Consider the following 21,080-nt stretch of genomic DNA (forward strand, 5'->3'; position numbering starts at 1 on the left):
CTAATGGCTGCTAGGTGGCACTCAAGCGTAAAAGGTGAGGGTGAGACCGGTGGAATATATGTGCCGAGGAAGTGACTTTTACCGGTATGTTTTTTTTTTTTTTTTAACCAGGCCTGTTAGCACTATGCTTGCATTAGCACTGTGTTAGCGTGTTGCTGCTGTGCTACTCCCATGTCTCAGTGATTTTTACCAGTATGTTTTTTTTTTTTTTAACCTGCCCTGTTAGCACTGCGCTAGGGTTGTGCTAGCGTGTTGCTGCTGTGTTACTGCCGCGTCTCAGTGATTTTTACCTGTATGTTTTCTTTAACTGGCCCTGTTAGTACTGCGCTGGTATTGTCCTAGCTTGTTGGTGTTGTGTTACTGCCGTGTCCCAGTGATTTTTACCGGTGTGTTTTTTTTTTTTAACCGGCCCTGTTAGTGCTGTGCTAGCGTGTTGCTGCTGTGTTACTGCCGTGTCTCAGTGATTTTTACCTACTGCCGTGTCTCAGTGATTTTTACCAATAATATTAGTTTTTTGACCGGCCCTGTTAGCCCCGGGCTAGCGTTAGCATGTTTCTGCTGTGTTACTGTCACGTCTCAGTGATTAAGGTATGATTTTTTTTTTTAACCAGCTCTGTTAGTGCTGTGCTGCCATGTTGTTGCGATTTTAAGCTAAGCTAAGGTATTAAAACTTTGAAAACTCTTTCTGTGTACCGTCTTTCTTAAATATGTCTCAGTGATATTTACCGGTATGTTTTTTTTTTGTTTAACTGGCCCTGTTAGCACTGCGCTAGCGTTGTTCTAGCGTGTTGCTGCTGTGTTCGATGCTCAAGCTGAAAAGGTAAGAGTGAGACCAGTGGAATATATGTGTCGAGGAAGTGACTTTTTTAACCGGACCGGTGGGCGCTGCGCTAGTGTTAGCGCTGCACTAGCATTACCACCGCGTTAGCGTGTTTCTACTGTGTTACTGCCGCGTCTCAGTGATTTAGGTAAAACTTTGAAAACTCTTTCTGTGTACCGTCTTTCTTAAATATGTCTCAGTGATATTTGCCGGTATGTTTTTTTTTTTTTTAACCGGCCCTGTTCGTGCTACCGTGTTGGTGCTATGTTAAGCTAAGCTAAGACTTTGAAAACTCTTTCTGTGTACCATCTTTCTTTGTAAATATCTCGTGTTTCAATGTGGGCCCTTGCGGCTTTTACACAGGTGCGGCTTTTGTATGTACCAAAGGGTATTTCCTTTACAAATGTACTGGGTGAGGCTTACGATCCGGTGCGCTCCATAGGCCGGAAATTACGGTACAAGTCTCAAATTACTCGAGACAATTACAGCATAAAGTGTCTAAACATACATCTTCAACCGGGACATGTTCCAATCACAAAGTGTTATTTCTGTCAATTTGTTCGCAGATGATCTTACCGCCACAAAGAACTCTCCGTCACTCTCCCCGAGCTGAAGTCGTAGTATTTGGTCAACATGAGGATCACCTAGGAAACACAGCACACATATTAACTTGAGTTGATCTCCACTTTGAAGCTATTGTTCTTCAATCTAATAATCCGTGCAATAATGTCACACGTATTCAATGACACCATCATTCAACTGGCACGGACAGCGGACCTCATAAATATCAGGGACATTTTTTTTCAAGTAGAGCATCATAAAAGCTGTCACAGGATGCACAAGCTTTTACTTTATAGGCATGTAAAACTGTCCATTTCCTTGTTCATGACTTACAGTATTAATGTAAATAAACTGCAAACAGCAGATACTGTATTACTTTTCCTTGGATGTTTTGAGGGCAACAGGATAAAAGTAGGTGAGATTTTTAATATGGTGACTTCACGAGAGTTCGTTTCCCTCCGCGAGTCGTTAGCAAACCTCAAAAGTAACACGGGGACAGTGCATCAATGGGGTGCCCTTCACCTTTACGTACAAATTAACGTCGCGAGCGGGGACGCACCTCGCACGGAGCAATCATAAAATCTGCTGATGGCATCTCTCTCCTGGGTTAGCATGCATTGTGCTTCCTTCCTTTTTTTTCTTTCCATCTTCTGATTATCAAGTGTTACGACTGTTTGGATGGTGTGTGATGCCCCACCAGAGACCGATGACACATTGCGTACAGATACCGTCTGGTGACTCATTTTTATTGACTCAATCCAGCTCAACTTTTAAAGAATCATCTCTGGTATGGAGAGACACACTCGATTGTATCATCTTTCCATATTTATTCCGAAAAATAACATGCATACCGTAATTTCCGGCCTACAGAGCGCACCTGGTTATAAGCCTCGGAACACGGAAAGAGGTTAACGCTAGCGCTAGTGCAGCGGTCGGCAACCTTTGACACCGAAAGAGCCATTTGAACCCGGTTTCCACGGAAAAGAAAACACTGGGAGCCGCACATCTAAAATGAAGAAAAAAAAAAAACTTCTACTACTTTACCGCAGCATGTTTCTCCATTGGCTTTGCCGGGCTTGAAAGTCGCTCAAAATAGACGGCGTTTCAGCGGGTATACCCGCTTCCGCAGTGTGACGTCTATTTTGAGCGACGAAAAAATAATATCAAATAATTTAATTAATATTTTAATATTTCAAGATCACAATCTTCAAATTTAGAACTAAAATAATATAAAAACTAACACAAATAAAACGCACTTCAATTAAATACAAAAAAAATTTTTAGTAATTTATTTTCCCAAGCCAATCAGAGCCGCATTATAAGGATGAAAGAGCCGCATGAGGCTCCGGAGCCACGGGTTGCCGACTGCTGCGCTAGTGTTAGCGTGGCACGAGCATTAGCACGGGGCTAGTGTTAGCATGGCGCTAGTGTTAGCGAACCCGGTTATAAGCCTCGGTACTCAGAAAGAGATTAAAGCTAGCGCCGCGATAGTGTTACCACAGGGCTAGCGTTAGCGTGGCGCTAGCATTAGCACGGGGCTAGCGTTAGCACGGCGCTAGCATTAGCTTAACTGGTTATAAGCCTTGGTACTCAGAAAGAGTTTAAAGCTAGTGCCGCGCTCACGCTAGCACCGCATCACCGCATAAAGCGCAGGGGTGAAAGCTTGTGGGCCGGAAATTACGATATATAAAATGATATCTCAAGTAAAACATTTTTACATTACTTGCTGCACACTTTACTTACTTTACTCTTTATTTCAGACCCAGGGGGATCCATATCAAAGTAAGTATCAAAGAGTAAAAAAATTGCAAGAAAATAATAAGGTATTGTGGTTTTTTTTTGATTATTTATTTACAACATGTAGTGTTTTGGGGTAATATAAACCATACAAAATGTCTCAGAGAACCACTGGCCGGATTTGCATATTCCTATTTAGACAGCGGTCCTGAAATTTTTACGACATACTTTGTATTCACCTAAAATGATGCTATGATCAACGGTATAATTATTTCTGTATGGCACTATCGTTAGAATTTGTCAAGCACTAAAAAAAGAAGAAAAAAAAAAAACTGGAGCACTTTACAAGCCTGGAAGCAGCACATGAAAATCAGGAAGAACCCACTTCCAATAAAATGGCCGTCACATCCTCCCCGCGTCGCTCCCCCGACGGACGCGGCGCGCTCATTGAAAAAAAACTCACGCGTGAGGGACGTATCGTTCAAATACACACCACCGGCGTATCGCTTATTTTTCTGGCGTTATTTGGCCGCGCTACATTCGACTCTAACTTGCGCGCGTCATACGCGGGAACTTTCCTAAACACATCGACGCGCCGATGCATTATTCACTTTGTAGACGTTTCTGACAAAAGCGGGTGTTTGAAGCAGCTCGACACACGCGACATTAACACAACAGGCGTGGCAGTGCATTCAAACCCGATGTCTTATTTATCAGCGCATCTTTCCCCTTTTGCCTCGCGACAAAAGGTGTCATATTTAATGCGGGCGACGGCGTCATTGTGGCGCAGTAGCGTCAACGTATCCGCTGGATTAGCCAACATACAAGAGCGAGCAAATAGATTCTCTGATCTGTAAATCCCCTTGTAAATCTTAAACCTGGGAGGTAAAATGGACTGGGACAAGTGCAGTCATTATGCAGCAATGAATAAAGGCTTAATGGAGGTTTAAAAGGATTAGCTTTGAGAGATGACTAGCGCCAAATGAGGGCGTCGCGCGGGGAGAAAGAATGAACGACACGCGGTTATCAATAAAGCATAAGGTGTGGGTGTTTTGTTGAGGGGATACCGGCGGTGGAGGCGGTGGGGGTATCGCTTCTATTAGTCACTACGAACGAACACCTGTGACAAATGAAAGCGGAGATGGTGAACACATTAAAATTCATAACAACTCCCCGTTAAGCCGCTGATCCGCTCCTATCAGCCGTTGGAATGAAGTTGGCTCATCAATAAAAGTGTCATAGCTTCGGGGAACTGAAATTAAACAGATGGATGATTCCAAGAAAGCAATCAGAGCGGGCATTGATGATGGGAATATTAATAAATAACAAATATTTATTGGGGTCCGAGCCACGTTGGAGGGGAAACGCGCTACTGCTGCTTCGATCCCGAGCGAGGCGAGTCGTCCACAGCAACTTGGGAATTACAAGCACCAGAAGTGTTGATTATTTAATAAATCAACAGTCCTGTATCCATGGATCCTGTACCCCGTTTGATGGCTTCTTCCTCGGGCCAACTTTCAATCCTCCAGAATTGGGCTGAATTTGCAGTTCGGACCTGCAAGTCGACTGAGATGGCTAAAAGACTATCGGGAACAATGATCCACACTCGGAACCTAAATCTGAATGCAGTTGTGTGCTTGCTTACGAGTTGAATTAATTCCCAATTTACAAGTACAGTGGACCCCCGCTGAGATGGGGACTGAGCTGGGCTGCGAAATAAATTTCCTACAGATCTCGTGCACCTAGATCATCAAATCACGTCACTGGCCGGAAGTGCCGGTCTAGCAAAGCATTCTTCAATGCTAGGTCGGTTGGAGACGGGACGAAAATACGTCTAAGAGCACAACGGCCAGAGTTTATGTCCGATACCGTTAAACATTTAGAAGGTGATAATAAATGAAGGTACGTGGAAAAATGAAATGACTATGTTTAATGCCGAAGTCGATGTTTTCGCCGATAAGAAATTGGACTGTTAATCCGCTTGCGCTTGTCTTGGACAACTGGATCTACACATGGATCTGGTGAGTAAGTCGTCGAGATTTAAACAGAAGAGTTTTAAAGCGTAGAAAACTCTGAACACATAGAAATACTTCGTTCCTGGATCTGTTCTCAATCAAAAATAAATCCCACGTAGCAATGGAGCCACTCAGATTTTTTTCAATACAAATACCAATATTTAAATAAATACACAACCTCGCATTCATTAAGTATGATTGAAAAAAAAAAAAAAGACAAAGACGTTATCTTCCGTTAACCTCTCTGCGACAGATGTTTTTATTTTTTTTTAATACGCATTGATGTCAATTAGTCAAATGAGTCCAGCGCGTTTTTAAAAAAAAAAAGAAAATCAACCGCTGGGATAGGCTTCACCCCGTACACGGAAGCGCGTTGCAGCCACACATTGAACTTGGGTAAACCTCTGTGTGACTGACGGTTTATTTTCTTTTTTTTTTTTAGATACGCATTGGACTCATTTGAACATTCCAGTACTACTGCGCTAATTACCGTGATTTCCGTCCTGCAGAGTGCACCGGATTATAAGCCTCACCCTGTACATTTGTAAAGGAAACATTATATGGTACATACATAAGCAGCACCTGTGTAAAAGCCGCAAGTGCCCACATTGGAACCCACATTGAATCACGAGATATTTACAAAGAAAGACGGTACACAAAAAGAGTTTTCAAAGTCTTACTACCTTATCTTAGCTTAAAATAGCAACAACACGGTAGAACGAACAGGGCCGGTTAAAAAAAAAAAAAAACATACCTAAATCACTGAGACGCACAGTAGAAACACGCTAATGCGGCGCTAATGCTAGTGCAGCGCTAACCGGTCCGGTTAAAAAAGTCACTTCCTCGGCACATATATTCCACTGGTCTCACTCTTACCTTTTCAGCTCGAGCATTGAACACAGCAGCAACATGCTAGCACAACGCTAGCGCAGTGCTAACAGGACCAGTTAAAAAAAAAACATACCGGTAAAAATCACTGAGACATGGGAGTAACACAGCAGCAACACGCTAGCACAACGCTAGTGCAGTGCTAACAGGGCTGGTTAAAAAAACATACCGGTAAAAATCACTGAGACGCGGCAGTAACACAGCAGCAACACGCTAGCACAGTGCTAACGCTAGCGCAGCGCTAACAGGGCTGGTTAAAAATAAAATCGGTAAAAGTAACTTCCTCGGCACATATATATTATATATATATATATATATATATATATATATATATATATATATATATATATATATATTCCACCTTTTATGCTTGAGTGCCCCCTTGCGGCCGTTGGAAAAAAAATGCCCAAATTAGCCGCATCACCGGATAAGCCGCAGGGTTGAAAGCGTGTGAAAAAAGTCGCGGCTTGTAGGCCGGAAATGACGGTAGTGGGATTCACTCGTTTGAATCCCAAAGGTAGAGCTTGGAACATTTTCTATTTTGTCAGTAAAAGGATGGAAAAGATGGATTGAATTGTTTTTGGAATCCAGACACACATTGACGGAACAATTTTGTCCTTCAGGCTGGAGTTTTTCAAAGCATTTCGCACGTCTTCAGTTTCCTTTTTACCGCCAGAAGACAATTTCTTGCCTTTTCTGAAATTCTCTAAAATTGCAGACGATATCGATTAAAAAAAAAAAAAAAAAGCATAACGGTGAAATATTCAGCATCGTGGGTGGACAGAATCAGTTATTGACCCAAAGATACTATAGACCATCTTAGTTTAATTAAACTTTTGGCACGTTAAAGCCTCGCCACGATTATATGATTTAAAAAAAAAATGATTACCGGGAACACTTTCAATCATTCTGTGGGGGTAAATGGTTACCAACATCTCCCTGTAGCACCGTAACAACGCAGTAAATATTCCATTTAAAAGTAAGTGAACCTAAATGACACTCCACAAACGATATTGTCTATTAGTATGAAACTCAAATCAAATTTCATTCTAGGGCTTATGATATTGCACTAGGTGAAAATGAAAGTTCACGTCTAATGTTTAAAAGCCTTGCAAGTGAACACCCAAGCAGCAACAACGCTCGCAGCGCACTTCAAAAAACACCGGAGACTTTTGTCTACGACGTTATCGCATCTATTTAATACAAAAGCGTCATATTTCTATCTGATGTTGTTTTGAAGCTCCCTGTTTTTGATCTCGCCCGCTCTCCCATGGTGGCTTTTTTCCCCCCCTTTTTTTTTTTGTCAGCAGGTCAGCGCGAGCATGAATTATGAAACCACTTCACAACGTCGCGATGTAGAAAATAAACTATTGATACCGCAATGAAAAAAAAAAGCTGACGCCGAGAACGGCTTCACGGTGACTCCCGGCATGCAAATTGATTTCGTAATCAAGCTGTAAATTAAGAGTAACGGGAAGACACTTTTATCGTTAGTTTTACATGCACGATATTTTTTTTTTTTTAATTTTCGCCATTAGCTTGCTTTTTCCTTTGTTATTTATGGTCATTTTAGCATTGCTAAAACAACAAAAGCTAATGTTTCAAATTACTTTTGCACGGTAGAGAGGTGCCTTGTAATATGAGTCGAATTTGGTCAATGAACACACACATAATGTACGAGCAGAACTGACTGCCATTGCTGCAATTCAATTCATTGTGCTGCTCCTCCTGGTTTTCCTTTCTTGGCCACCAGGAAGCAGGCACAAAAGAAAAATGGTATGTCTTCTTCTGCAACTACTGTGACTCCTGAAGATGCTATAATATTTTTTGTGGAGGATAAGGAAAACATGCCTGTGAGTATTGTTTTTATTATCTGTCTGCATGTGTTGCTCCACTGTTTGTGTACAAATCCATTGCTCAAAGTGTCCTAAAACAGCAAATATCAATGTTACCGATTAGGGTGTCAATGGTGGTTTTCATAATAAGGTGTGTATAATAAACTGGCTGGAAGTTCTTCGGGAAATGTTGTATGGTTGTTTTAAATCCAGTAAAGCCTCGGTTTTCGAACGTCCCCGTTTTTTGGACAAATTTCGAGATTTTTTGTGCTTCTGTTTTCGAACGAAAATCGGTACTCAAACGCCCCCGACAAAACCCGGAAATGACATATTGCGCGCGGCCAGACCAGCTGACCCATGACACCCTTTGTGATTGTCAATCCGAACCTGCCCCGAAAAAAATCCAGAAATAACATTGTGCGCTGCGCAAGCAGTTGACCCACCCGCGACGCGTTTTGTTATTATCTATTCAAACTCCTCCCAAAAATAAAAATAAAAACCCCGGGAATGACATAACGCGTGTGGTGCAATCACTGCACTTTTGTTCTTGTGTATAACGCAGACTCTGTACACAGACGTGTCCCAGTAGTGATTGGTGTTTTTCTTCTCATCTCATTCTCATCATTATGTATTAACCCCCAATCATGGCTCCAAAGAAATGCTTTTTTTCCCCCCTCATTATTGTTTGTTGAAAATTAATCTGTACTTTCATTAAAAAAAAAAAAAGTTTACAAGGGTGGGGGCCGAGTCGCTACAGATACGGCGATGCACTCCCAGCCTAGCGTACTCTACTACTCAAGCATACATTTTATGAAATGTATGAAATTTTATTATTTTATTATAAAAAGTATTTAACTATACATGTATTTTCTATTATGCAGTTTATTATCAGGAAAAGCAAAAAAAATGCTTTAAAAAGCCCAATTTTTTAGGCTTGGAACACATTATTTCTTTTTCCATTCATTGTAATGGGAAACATCGATTCGGTTTTCGAACAATTCACTTTTCAAACTGTTTTCTGGAACGGATTACGGCTGAGAACCGAGGCATCACTGTACACAATATATAATTCTTTTTGTGTTATGTTTAATTGGACGGTAAATGTCTTTTTTTAAAAACTGGTCACTCCATGACAACCTGGTGCTTATTGTGAAGTGACTTAAATTGAGGTCCGTACCACCATACGGCGCTTGCATCTCAAGCGAACCACTGTATATAAACGTTGACATTAACATGAACATTATTTTTACTGGTGGTCATAATTGTTTGGTGGTGAGGGGGTACCCCTTTAATTCTGAGGTTTAGTCACTAATATGCATGCTCTATAGGTTTTAAATTAGGGTTGGGGTCATTTTAAAACATTGAACTTATTCTCCTGATGAAATGTGTTTTGTGAGGGTGTTTTGCGTTATCCGGCTGCGTAAGCCTTTAAATCGCCGGGCAAAAAAAATGTTTCTGCCTTCTGGATTCACGCTTCTTGGTGTCCAACCCAAATGTTTTTCCGTCTACCGCAAAAGTAAATGAATTGGGCTCACTGATCCAATACTTCTGGAGGGGGTTGTACCACAAACCACACACAGTGGGTTGCACACAAACAAGATAATGAGCGGCAATACAAGGAGTCCACACTACTACGGCTGCTTGTGACTGATAGTCTAGCTTCGGTGGGCGAATGAAGGGAGGACGGCGTCTCTAAACGGAAACATGCTTGAGAAGCCATCCGAAACAGTTTGCTTCTCGCTTCTAAATGAGGACCTCGGCGAGCTGATGGAGCAGCCCGCTGAGCGGGGAGGCCTTTATCCCGCTCGAGGGAAGCTTGATCAGTTCAGGACAGAATAGACGCCCTGTACGGTTGCGCCTATGCATATACTTAAAACAATTTTGCAAAGTCAGCTGGATGGAAATTACTGGATGCAAGGCATCCGGATCTCGGATCGAGTGGATTTGGTTCAGGAGCTGATGAATTTCTTGACGACAGCATAAAACTATCATCACAGTATCGTCTTTAACACAGATGAATCAAAGTATTTCTCGCCGTACCTGCGAAGGTAATGACAAAAATGACGAATGTAGCGTAAAAATAACTCCGACCCTTTTGTCTTCGACATACAGTAGTTGCTCAGATGACTAGAATTGCAAGCATTTCAATTGTGTGCAATCTCCCATTTTTATTTTTTATTTTTTAATGTGCCCATGACGCACGCCACATTGTTTTGATACCCACCTGAAGCCACCGAGGCGAGCTCACGTTGTTTCGGACTGCGGCGCAACTTCCGGGTTGCCGGCGTCACCGGCACGAGTGATGACGCATTTCTTTTAAAAGAAGCTGCACAACTAGCAGTTGTAGTTGACATTTTTTTTTTCGTCTCCGTTTAAGTTTAAACAAACTCACGGGGAGCCGTTTCGGATCTTTGGCGGAGTAGCAACTAGCATGCTACGCTAATAATCATAAAACGCAACCTCCCGGAGGAGCTCTGAGAGCTCACGTTTGGGGGGGGACATTACCATAATATATATAAATGTGTAACATAAGACATCAAATATCATATCAAAATGTACTGTATATGTATATATATATTTTTTTTTTGCCACGCTACGTACCTGTATACGACGATACAATGTCGTTGTATTTTTTTATTTTTCATCCATACCTATATATAATGCGCTCTATTAACTTTTTGAAATTATTTTTGGAAAGGTTTGTGCATTATTTTTGAGAAATTACGCTACATGTTGACTGAAAAAGAATCTTTGTGGATAATATCTGTACTAGCCACATCTAATGAATGTCTGAAGAATTAAATCCTCTTCCATTAGATGTGAGAAGATACAAATAAGAATACCTGTGAGTATATCATAAACACATTTTACTAATTTCCCAACACGTTGGGAAAATTTGGTGGGGTAAATTGAGACGTGGGCATCGCTGTTAAAATACAGTGATGCTCCTTATCTGTGGGGAAAAAAAAAATATTGACACCATCCAAATTGTTTCTTATTATTGCTTATATTAATATTTTAATCTGTAAATATAGCTATGATCCCAAAACATCTTACATTGTTACAGAATTTGGAATTTATATTACCTTTAAAACAAATTGCTCGATCATTTTAAATGACACTCAGTAGAGCAGAAACACACACATGCGGCCAAGACTCTACGCTAACAACCCAGGCGAAACTTAGCTTCTCCCCGACATTCAAAGATCTTAGAACACTTGAGACGTATCACTTCAACGTAATTCCTTGGCACAAAACAGCAAATTGAGGAGTTTCTCTTATTCAAAAACACATATTAAGATTTGTTTGTTTGGGCGGCTGGAACCAATTAATGGCATTTCTATTCTTTTCAAATGAGAACGGTGATTTGAGATTTTTTTTTTTTTTTAACTTGGAATTTTACTCGGTGGCATGGTGGAGCAACTGGTAAAGGGTTAGGCTCACAGTTCTGAGGTCCTGGGTTAAATCCCGGCCCCGCCTTTTGGAGTTTGCATGTTCTCCCGTGCCTGCGTGGGTTTTCCTCCGGGCGCTCTGGTTTCCTCCCACAACCCAAAAACATGCAACATTAATTCGACACTCTAAATTGCCCCAAGGTGTGATTGTGAGTGCACCCGTTTGACTCTATGTGCTCTGCGATTGGCTGGGGACCAGATCAGGGTGTACCTCGCCTCCTGCACGTGGACAGCTGGGATAGGCTCCTGCACTACCCCTCGCCCCTCGTGAGGATAACCGGCAAAGAAAATGGATGGATGGATGGATGAATTTCACTCATCTCAATACTGTAATACTCGAAAAAAAAAAAACATTTGCGAACACTGCACCATAGAGCATCATTAAAATGAAACGCAACGAGAAAATCGTTTGTTTGAGACCGAGCGTAGCGCTGCAGCGCAAAGTTGATACCTCATTATACAACACGCTAGCCAAACCTGATTTTATGGAATTTTTTTTTCTTCTCAGCCTTCAGCTAAAAAGTGAGAGAGCCACGAAGGGAACAAAAATTGCACCGCAGGAAGGCTCCGCGGAGCTGAACTCAACCGACCGCTGTTTCCAAAACAGCCCTTTTATTTAATACAAAGAAGGTGCTTGTCACGATGTGCCCATCTTTTACCCTCGCATTGTCTGCGGCGCAGTCCAAGAATTACCGGCGGATTCAACGAATGCGTCTGTTCCTTTTGGGGTCTCCTGACGGCAAACCCTGTTGGAACCCTCCCCGGCCCGTCCGTCACAGAGACACCCGCGGGGCCGCCCGCAGCGGGCGAGAAACATATGCACGACCTCCCGCTCGTCTGACGGATCTGCTCACGGTGGGGGAGGGCGGAAAACAAAATTGTAAAATGCTGATTAAGAATGAACTGAAGGAACCTATGGATCATCTCCCCGTAAAGGCACTTGGAGATAAACGGGCCTTTGCCTGGTTATGTTGCGGCGCCGTTTTTAGCACGCTGGGATATTACAATTAATTGGCTAATGAGGAAAAAAAATACGGCACTACTTTTCTTTCGCAAGCACATTTCCGTACAGTCTCATCGCAAATATTCTTGGCAGCCCACTAACACATTTTTATTAGACCCTTGCACTTTATTGTGCCTTAAATCTACTTAACAGCGCATATGTTTAGCACTAATCATATTCTGCGTGTAGTATTTTTCTTTGTCTGAGGTACGGAGCCGCCCATATAACACTGTCACTGTATCAATAAACATTTATGCGCGCCGCTGTCTCAGGCGGGAGCTGCAAAGGGATCAGAAATAACTTAAAGCACAGGCGGCCTTATTCATTTCAAGGCTTGTCGTCTATTTTACATACCGTACATTCCCACTGACTTCCTTCGCCTGAAATTCAATCTGGTTTTGCACAAATTTTGCACATTATTATTGTTATTATTATTATTACGGCTGTTCAAATGCCTTCCGACAATAGTTTTGATTGTCAAAAAAAAAAAAAAAAGAAAAACTGCAGCGACGTCAAATGTGATGCAGAGGAGGAAAAAAAATAAAAGCTTTTTAAAAATGGAATCCATGGTGCAAAATGACGAGGTCAGCAATTATGGTTTGAAGTAGCCAATTTGAGGTAACTTTAGCCCTTTAAAGCGCCGATACTTCAACTCCTCCGCATTGTGTTTATCCATTGGCTAGCAATTTTGAACCAGCTATACCAGATAGATGGAGAGACACTAGACTGCAAAACCTTTGAGTTTTTTACCACGGCGTGTGGGGGTGAAAGTACATTTCATTCATTTACTGGTAAGATAAAAATGAGTCTTATTGATTTGACACACCACAGAATGGGGCTGCTAACAACTCTGCCACCAAATGAGTCTTCAAATTCATCAAAATCTAGCTGTTGTCTACACGCACCAAAGCTGTGAGCAAGTCCACTGAATCCGTGAAGTACAGTGAAGAAAATGAGTATTTGGACACCTTGCTATATTGCAAGTTCTCCCACTGAGAAATCATGGAGGGGTCTGAAATCATTAAATCATCCTGTGCCATGTGCAGAAAAACACCCCCAAAGCATGATGCTACCACCCCCATGCTTCACAGTAGGGATGGTGTTCTTGCGATGGAACTCATCATTCTTCTTCCAAACACGGTTTCTGGAATTATGACCAAAAAAGTTCAATTTTTGGTCTCATGTGACGACAAAACTTTCTCCCATGACTCTTCTGTATCATCGAAATGGTCATTGGCAAACTTAACACGGGCTTTGACATGTGCTGGTTTTAAGCAGGGGGACCTTCCGTGCCACGCATGATTTCAAACCATGACGTCTTAGTGTATTACCAACAGTCACCTTGGAAACGGTGGTCCCAGCTCTTTTCAGGTCATGGGCCAAGTCCTGTCAAGTAGTCCCGGGCTGATTCCTCACCTTTGAGGCCCCACGAGGTGATATCTTGCATGGGGCTCCACTCCGATTGTGATTGACCGTCAAGTTTTTCTACTGATTGCTCCAACAGTGGACCTTTTTTTCCCACCAAGCTGCTCGGCAATTTCTCCGTCGCCCTTTCCAGCCGTGTGGAGTTGTACAATTTTGTCTCTGTTGTCTTTGGACGGCTCTTTGGTCTTGGCCATGTTACAAGTTTGAATCTTACTGATTGTACGGGGTGGACAGGTTGTCTTTATGCAGCTAACGACCTCACACAGTTGCATCTGATGCAGGATAATACATGGACTGGAGGTGGACTTTTAAAGGCGGACTAACAGGTCTTTGAGGGTCAGAATTCTAGCTGATAGACAGGTGTTCAAATACTTACTTGCAGCTGTATCGCACACATAAATCGTTACAAAAATCATACATTGTGATCTCCGGATTTTTCCTTTTAGATGATCTCTCTCACAGTGGACAAAATTTCAGACCAATCCATGATTTCTAATTGGGAGAACTTGCAATACAGCAGGGTGTTCAAATACTTATTTTCTTCACTGTACGTGCCTCTGAAAAGTGGATGCCCTTTGGTCTCGCAGCTTTCTTCTACACCTGCAAACCTCGCTGCTGCAGAATGATCCCCCCCCGAACTTGTATGTATGCAAAGTGTCACACTCCGCCGTGCCGTTCCTTATTAGACCCACGTTGGCTGCCCAAGATGCTGTAAGACTAAAGTTCACGCGCTGCCATATATCACCCAACCTCGCTGATTGGTTTTCGACATCCTCTCAAGCATGTTCTTGAAAAGTCAAATGTTCCCGACGTGCGGAGAGTTCAGCATCGAGGTAAACCGCCGCATGGCATTTGCATCCGCTCTGAACCCCCCCCCCCCCCAACATACCCTTTAAGTGATCATTCATCCTTGTTGGACAGTGCTGTTAACTTTGTTGCTGAGCAATGTGGATCAATCGCTTAACATTTGGCCTTTCAAATGATTTAAAGTCAAGATATGACGTGTTTTGCATGTCGCACTCGCTCATTACAAAGATAAACACGGCTCAGAAAAAGGATACAAGGAAAGACGAAAAATATATTTACCAGACAATGTGGAAGTCAATGACTAAACTTGTGATAAGTAAATAGAAAAATTAATGCAACTAAATGGAGTTTGCATATTCTCCCCGTGCTTGCGTGGGTTTCCTGCGGGCACTCCGGTTTCCTCCCACATCCCAAAAACATGCAACATTAACTAGACACTAAATTGCCCCAAGGTGTGATTGTGAGTGTGGCTGTTTGTCTCGATGTGCCCTGCGATTGGCTGGGAACCATTCAGGGTGTACCCCGCCACCTGCCCGTTGACAGCTGGGATAGGCTCCAGCGCTACCCGTGACCCTTGCGAGGATAAGCGGCAAAGAAACTGGATGGATGGATGAATGGAGATAGAGTGGTGTAGGACATCAGAGAGTCTGTGTGAATGCCTGCATGTGAGCTGCGGCTTACAGCACCTCTGAGGGTGTTCATGTCCATCCATCCATTTTCTTAGCCGCTTATCCTAACGAGGGTCACGGGGAGCGCTGGAGCCGATCCCAGCTGTCAACGGGAAGGAGGCAGGGTACACCCCGAACTGGTCGCCAGCCAATCGCAGGGCACATCGAGACAAAGAGCCGCACTCATTATCACAATCACACCTCGTGGCAACTTAAGAGTGTCCAATTAATGTTGCATGTTTTTGGGATGTGGGAGGAAACCGGAGTGATCGGAGAAAACCCACCCAAGCACGGGGGAGAACAAGCAAACTCCACAGAGGCGGGTCCGGAATTGAACCCGGGGCCTCATAACTGCGAGGCCAACACTTTCCAGCTGTTCCACCGTCCCATTATCAATCAACAGCTTTGTATATGCGTCGACGTTTGTGGCTCTCCTTTCCCAAAAAACGAGGGCATTGCAGTAAGCAGTTATAGAAATATGTCGATATTGTAAACAACATCTGATTTATCGAGAAAAGAGCAACCATATCTGAAAGGCGGAGGTGAAAACAGCAATCTGAAATCATAATAATGAAGTCATCATGGAATGTAAATGTACTCTCCAGAAGTGGCGAAACAAGGTAAAAATAATGCAATATTTCGGTAGATTTTGCAGCTTCTGATGATGAAACCGCAACAAATGGACTATTATACAAAACTTTGCTGGAGGGGAAATCCGTGTTAATGTGATACTTGGTGAGGTTCCATCCATCAATTACCAAGACATCAAAAAGTGATGAGAAGGAAAGCGGCAAGATTGGTTAAAAACAGAGGAATTTAAAAGTCAAAGTTGTAATTGAGGACCAGAACAGGTCGTCAATGTTTAAGGGTGGAAGATGAAGGCAGCTTATTAAAAATCTGGCTTTAGGTTCCTCCAGGGCTGCTCGAGGCAGGCTATTTTTTTTTATTATTTTTTTTTTAACTGAAGATAAGGAAACCAAAAGATGGATAAACCCATCAAACTATGCCGACATGAAAGTTTTTAAGAAGCCACGAGCTTTTGAGATCAGCTCAATATTGAGATAGATGAGAATCACCCTTTTGGCAAGTTGGAGCAATGAAACGCTGCTGCTGGTAAATCGTTTAAGCTAAAGGCAGTGCCGGAAGACCCCCCCGGCGTCCTCGACCCCTCCCCCATTCAACTTACATTTGACTTCTGAATAAAAAAAAAAAAAAAACACCCAAACATCTTCTCAGTGTTTCCGCGGGTGTTTGATTAGTGCAGCGACTTATAAACAAATCGGTGCGACTAAATGGAAACATGGACGCGGTACGCCGAGCGAGCGCCGCGGTGGATGTGCACACGCGATGCTACCTTGAAGTGCTCAGGAAAATTACAAATTAAGAGCCATGATCCCTTCAGCGAGGTGAAAATTGTACTTGCATACACAAATAGCATTTGAATACACAGACGATAAAGCCTCAACTGCTGTAATTCCCGGATACGTGTGTACTCTATTGAGAACCAATACAAGAAATTGCATATAAAAATTGTTTTTGACTTGGTAGACTATTGAAAAACATCACTTTAAGGAGACAAAAAGATTGTCTTGCTCTCACCGTTCTCTAAAAAGAGGAAATGTTTGCTTACTTAAAGCTGTATATTTGAATAATGTGAAATGCCATACAAGGGGAAACAAACTTCTGCAATAAAACCCACTGAACATTATGCCGTTGCCTCGGTGTCCTGCATTTGGGTCCGCCTCTGCACCGCTGGTACATGAAATTTACATGTAATTTAAAAGATGTTTTTTTATACATTTGCATATAAATCATCATATTTTTTATGAATACTGTACTTGAGCTTACTTCTGTAGAGTACAATATTCAAATATTTGTATTATGGTGATACTTGGAGAGATACATGTTTTTTCTTGGTGTAAAAAATTAGCTAGATGATCGACAGGTGTCTGGGACGCCGCACTGGTGCACCTCCTTGATAGCAAGGCCAAGTCGGTCGTAAGCGAGTAAGAAAAACGCCTTAAAAACAAATTCATGCATATTTGAAGAGGCCCGGGTAACCTAGTGGCCTTTTCACCGGTCTACATGGAAACCCTATTAATGGGGTTGCCGGGACCGGGACCCGCCGATTCTGCCGCTTGGTTTCTTTACAGGAAAAAGGAAGAGAGAGGAAAAAAATCCTCTGAGCCTGAATGTCACACACACACAACACACACACACACACAGATGCTGGCCTTTATCTACACAATTGATTTGAACTGAGTCCATCCTGCTGTTGTGGAAATCTCCAAGAGGCGACGTGGCAGCTTTTTGTGCCATCGACATCACTGGAGCGCCCCTCTCTCTCTCTCCCTCCCTCTATCTCTCTCTCTCAAGTGGCCTGTTGAATTATTAAAGGCACATAATCAGACGTACCGAATGAAAGTGAGTTATCGAAGAGCACTTCATTTACACTCGTGGGCCACACCATTAGGTACACCCGCTTTCAAGAACACTCTAGATTTGAGCGACACTGTCAGAAAGGTATTCGCTGTTTATTATTGTGGTCTTACTTTGCGCCGAGAGCCGCTTCTGATATTTGGATTTCTTTCAGTCAGCTCGCAGTGTACAGCACGGCAACCACAATCATTGCTTTTTTTTTATTTTAAAACTCAATATCTGATAAAGCAGAGCATTGTTATTTCTGTACAGGTTGTTTTTGCAACTTGATGTTCTGGCTTGAGCCGCAAGAGATCATCAGGTGGTGTCACTTCATTGGTTTATTAATTTGTTTACTACAAAGAATGCCTCTTTTTCTTGTCATTACCCGTGACAAACAGAGCAATTAAATTATCTTACACTAAGTGGCAATTACCCTTTGTTGTGTATACACTTTTTTGTGACATTTCTGTCTTGCAGAGTGTCATGATATTTTTATCCCCAATGCAATATTCCCCCCCCCCCCCCATAAAAATGCAGTATGTGCCTTGACATATAATGAAGGTTGGGAAACGCTGATTTAGTGAACAAAGGGAATTAAAAAAAATGTGCAATAACATTTTACACACATTCCAGTCAAGGCTGCACATTTCATTCATTATTCAGATTATTATGAATGCTTGTATGGCAATTAACAATGAGCGCATACACTGCGTCAAAACACATCCGTGCGTAAATTCCGAGCGCGTTTCGAAAGGGTTTGGGAAAAAATACAAATAAAAATAATTGGAAAAAAAAAAAAAAAAAACTCACGCTGCTGTTCTGGCCAGACCAATGCACCATCGCCTGGTTGTGAGCGGTGTCCCCGGCCAGGGCGAACGTGGTGCTGGCGAGTTGGACTTCAACCGGGTCGGGATAAGAAGCTTCGTGCGCGCCCTCACCGCCCAAATCGACCCAAGTTTCTGCTCCCCTCGCGGTTCTCCTCCTGCCCCTCCACCTCCTCCCGGCGTCATCCGCGGTTGGTTCCGCAGCATCCCCATTTTCCCGGCTGTCCGCGTCGTTTTGGTAACCGGGGATGGAAAGTTTGGAGTGACCGCCGTCGGTCGCTTCCTCTTGGGGGCAACATGCGTCTTCGTCCCACCCGGACGGCGGCTCGACTTGAGTTGAACTTTCTGCGATCTCGGCGGCGACTTCGGAGCTCGCGTCGCCTTCGGTATATCCCAAAAAGTCCCCGGTTTGAAGCGCTTCCAGATGCGCCAAATCCTGGGCGAGGAGCTCCCGGGGGGGTGCGCTGATGTGCGCCAAACGACCCGAGGAACCGCACCTCGCGTCCGGCGTACAAGTTGAGGCGGAGACGACGAGCGTGCACTCGGATGAGAAAAACACCAAGAGGCAAAAAGCGTAGCGCGGCTCCATGCTAAAACGGGGTTAAAAAGGATTCATTTTTTTTTTTTTTTTTTAGGGAGGGGGGGTGGGCTACGGTGGTGCGTTAGTGTCTCATCCACCTGGTGGAGTGGAGCCGGTGAATGTGCGGAGGGGCGGTGCGGGCGGCAAGTGTTCCCCTCCTGATGCGAGAGAGGAGGAGCTGGAGGCTGGATCCTGCATCAGCCGGGGCGATTTATTTCTATACTCATGTTTGCATTTGAGGTGGTATAGCACTCGCACTCCATACTTATGTAGAGGTCCAAAGGTGTACATAATAATAACGATAATAATAATAATTAGACTTGGGGAAATTATATTTGATTAAAAACAAAGATGCACATGAGAAATATGACCTATAAAGAAATCAGCCGTCTCTGGCCCCATCTCATGCCTCTAATTCAATATGCAAGAAACCACCACCCCTGAGGAAAAACAACCAATCAGAGGCAAAAAAGGCGTGAATGGTGAGATGTCAGTCATTTGCCTCGCATTGCGGGCACAAACCCAAACAGACTCGTTCTGAGCCGTTAGCCCAGAAGAGCAACATTTTCACGTCGGAGGGTTACTGGAACTTCGTAAGGGTCGCCACAGCGTGTCATCTTAGATGAACGCATATTTGTTTGGCACAGTTTTACGCCGGATGCCCTTCCTGACGCAACGCCTCTGCATCTAGCCGGGGAGAGAAGCTTACAGCACCTGGTTATTCCCAGGCGGTCTCCCATCCAAGTACTGAGCAGGGCCAAAACCACTTCGCTTCCGAGATCTGACATATTGGGCGTTCTCAGGGTAGCCTGGCCGTAAGTGGAGGGTTACTGGAACAAGAAATATGATTTCTGAGTAGTGTGCTAAGTAGATGGAAAGAGTCATTTGAAAAGTTAATGAATGAAGAAAATGGGAGAGAAGGTAGAGTAGAAAAGGAAAGTGTGAATGACCGGGAAGTGGCAAAAGATTAGTAAGGGGGAGAAGTTAAAAAGGCACTGACCAGAATGAAAAATGGAAAGACAGTTGGACCCGATGACATACCAGTGGAGGCACGGAAGCAGTTTGGTGAGGCGGCTGCGGAGTTTTTGACCAACTTATTCAATAGAATACTAGCGGGAGAGAAGATGCCGGAAGAATGGAGGAAACGTGTGCTAGTCCCCGTTTTATAAGAAGAAAGGAGATGTTCAGAGCTGTGGAAAGTACAGTAGTAATGGATAGGCTGAGAGACGAGGTTAGACTGGAATCCCCCCTGCACCATGATGCTGGGTGATGCAATACTCGGATACAGCACATCAAAATCAGCTTAAGTACATTAAAAAAAAAAAAAAAAAAGCATTTATGCTTCTCACGATTGATTTTCAAAACATTCTGGAAGCCCCTTTTGTATCATTTTGATAACCTCAGGGTTCAAGTGTGATATTCAGGAGTAAGTCCATCACTTCATGCATCCATAATTGTTATTGCTCCTTTTCTGGAAATGTTTTTTTTCCCTTCAGTTCAGACGTCTGATTGTCACAAATAGCTTGTGGGATTATTTGGAATTTTAGCGCAATCTTGTTGCTTTGGGGCGCATCAAACACTCGGCGAATGGATTGGGCCACATTTTTATGTATTGTTACTTTTACATTATATTTTACGCCTCATCTGAAAAGGACTTCTTGTTATTTTTGCGCTCTGTACTCGGGTTATTACCTGATATAAAATATTGATAAGTCAAAGGTGAGCATGATTTATTGTGTAAACTTGCCGCGTTGTATTAAACTTCCCGGGGTCGGCGCTACAGCGGAAGATAATTGAGACGTCATTACAGCCGAACAATATACCCGCCCGGGGCGTGTGCCGTCATATTTCTCGACTTTGGGCTGCGTTCCAGCCGTGTAATCGTAAACCATTAGGAGAAGTGTGGCCCGTTTGCATCCGCTGATTAGATTCCACTTCCGGGCAACGTAAAGTCAATCGAAGGGACGCCGTTGACCGGCGAGCGACGCCGAAGAGACTCCTCGAATTGAGTCGCGCTCTTCTCGCCGCCGATCCCCGATCCGCG

General features: G+C 43.2%; 1 protein-coding gene across 8 annotated transcripts in view; it reads right to left on the reverse strand.

Moving 5' to 3' along the window:
- LOC133510032 (VPS10 domain-containing receptor SorCS1-like) overlaps positions 1-21,080 on the reverse strand; it is a 139,904-nt gene that overhangs the window by 53,008 nt on the left and 65,816 nt on the right. For 5 of the 8 annotated variants that reach the window (XM_061837691.1, XM_061837693.1, XM_061837692.1 and 2 more), the window contains one exon: positions 1,397-1,464. In XM_061837691.1, coding sequence (XP_061693675.1) covers positions 1,397-1,464 — 68 coding nt within the window. Of the gene's footprint in view, positions 1-1,396; positions 1,465-6,009; positions 6,127-18,442; positions 19,085-21,080 lie in introns of those variants that run through there. The other 3 variants (XM_061837690.1, XM_061837695.1, XM_061837697.1) reach the window with 3 other exon arrangements.

This window comes from Syngnathoides biaculeatus, chromosome 12 (genome assembly GCF_019802595.1).
Source record: "Syngnathoides biaculeatus isolate LvHL_M chromosome 12, ASM1980259v1, whole genome shotgun sequence".
Lineage (NCBI taxonomy): Eukaryota > Metazoa > Chordata > Actinopteri > Syngnathiformes > Syngnathidae > Syngnathoides > Syngnathoides biaculeatus.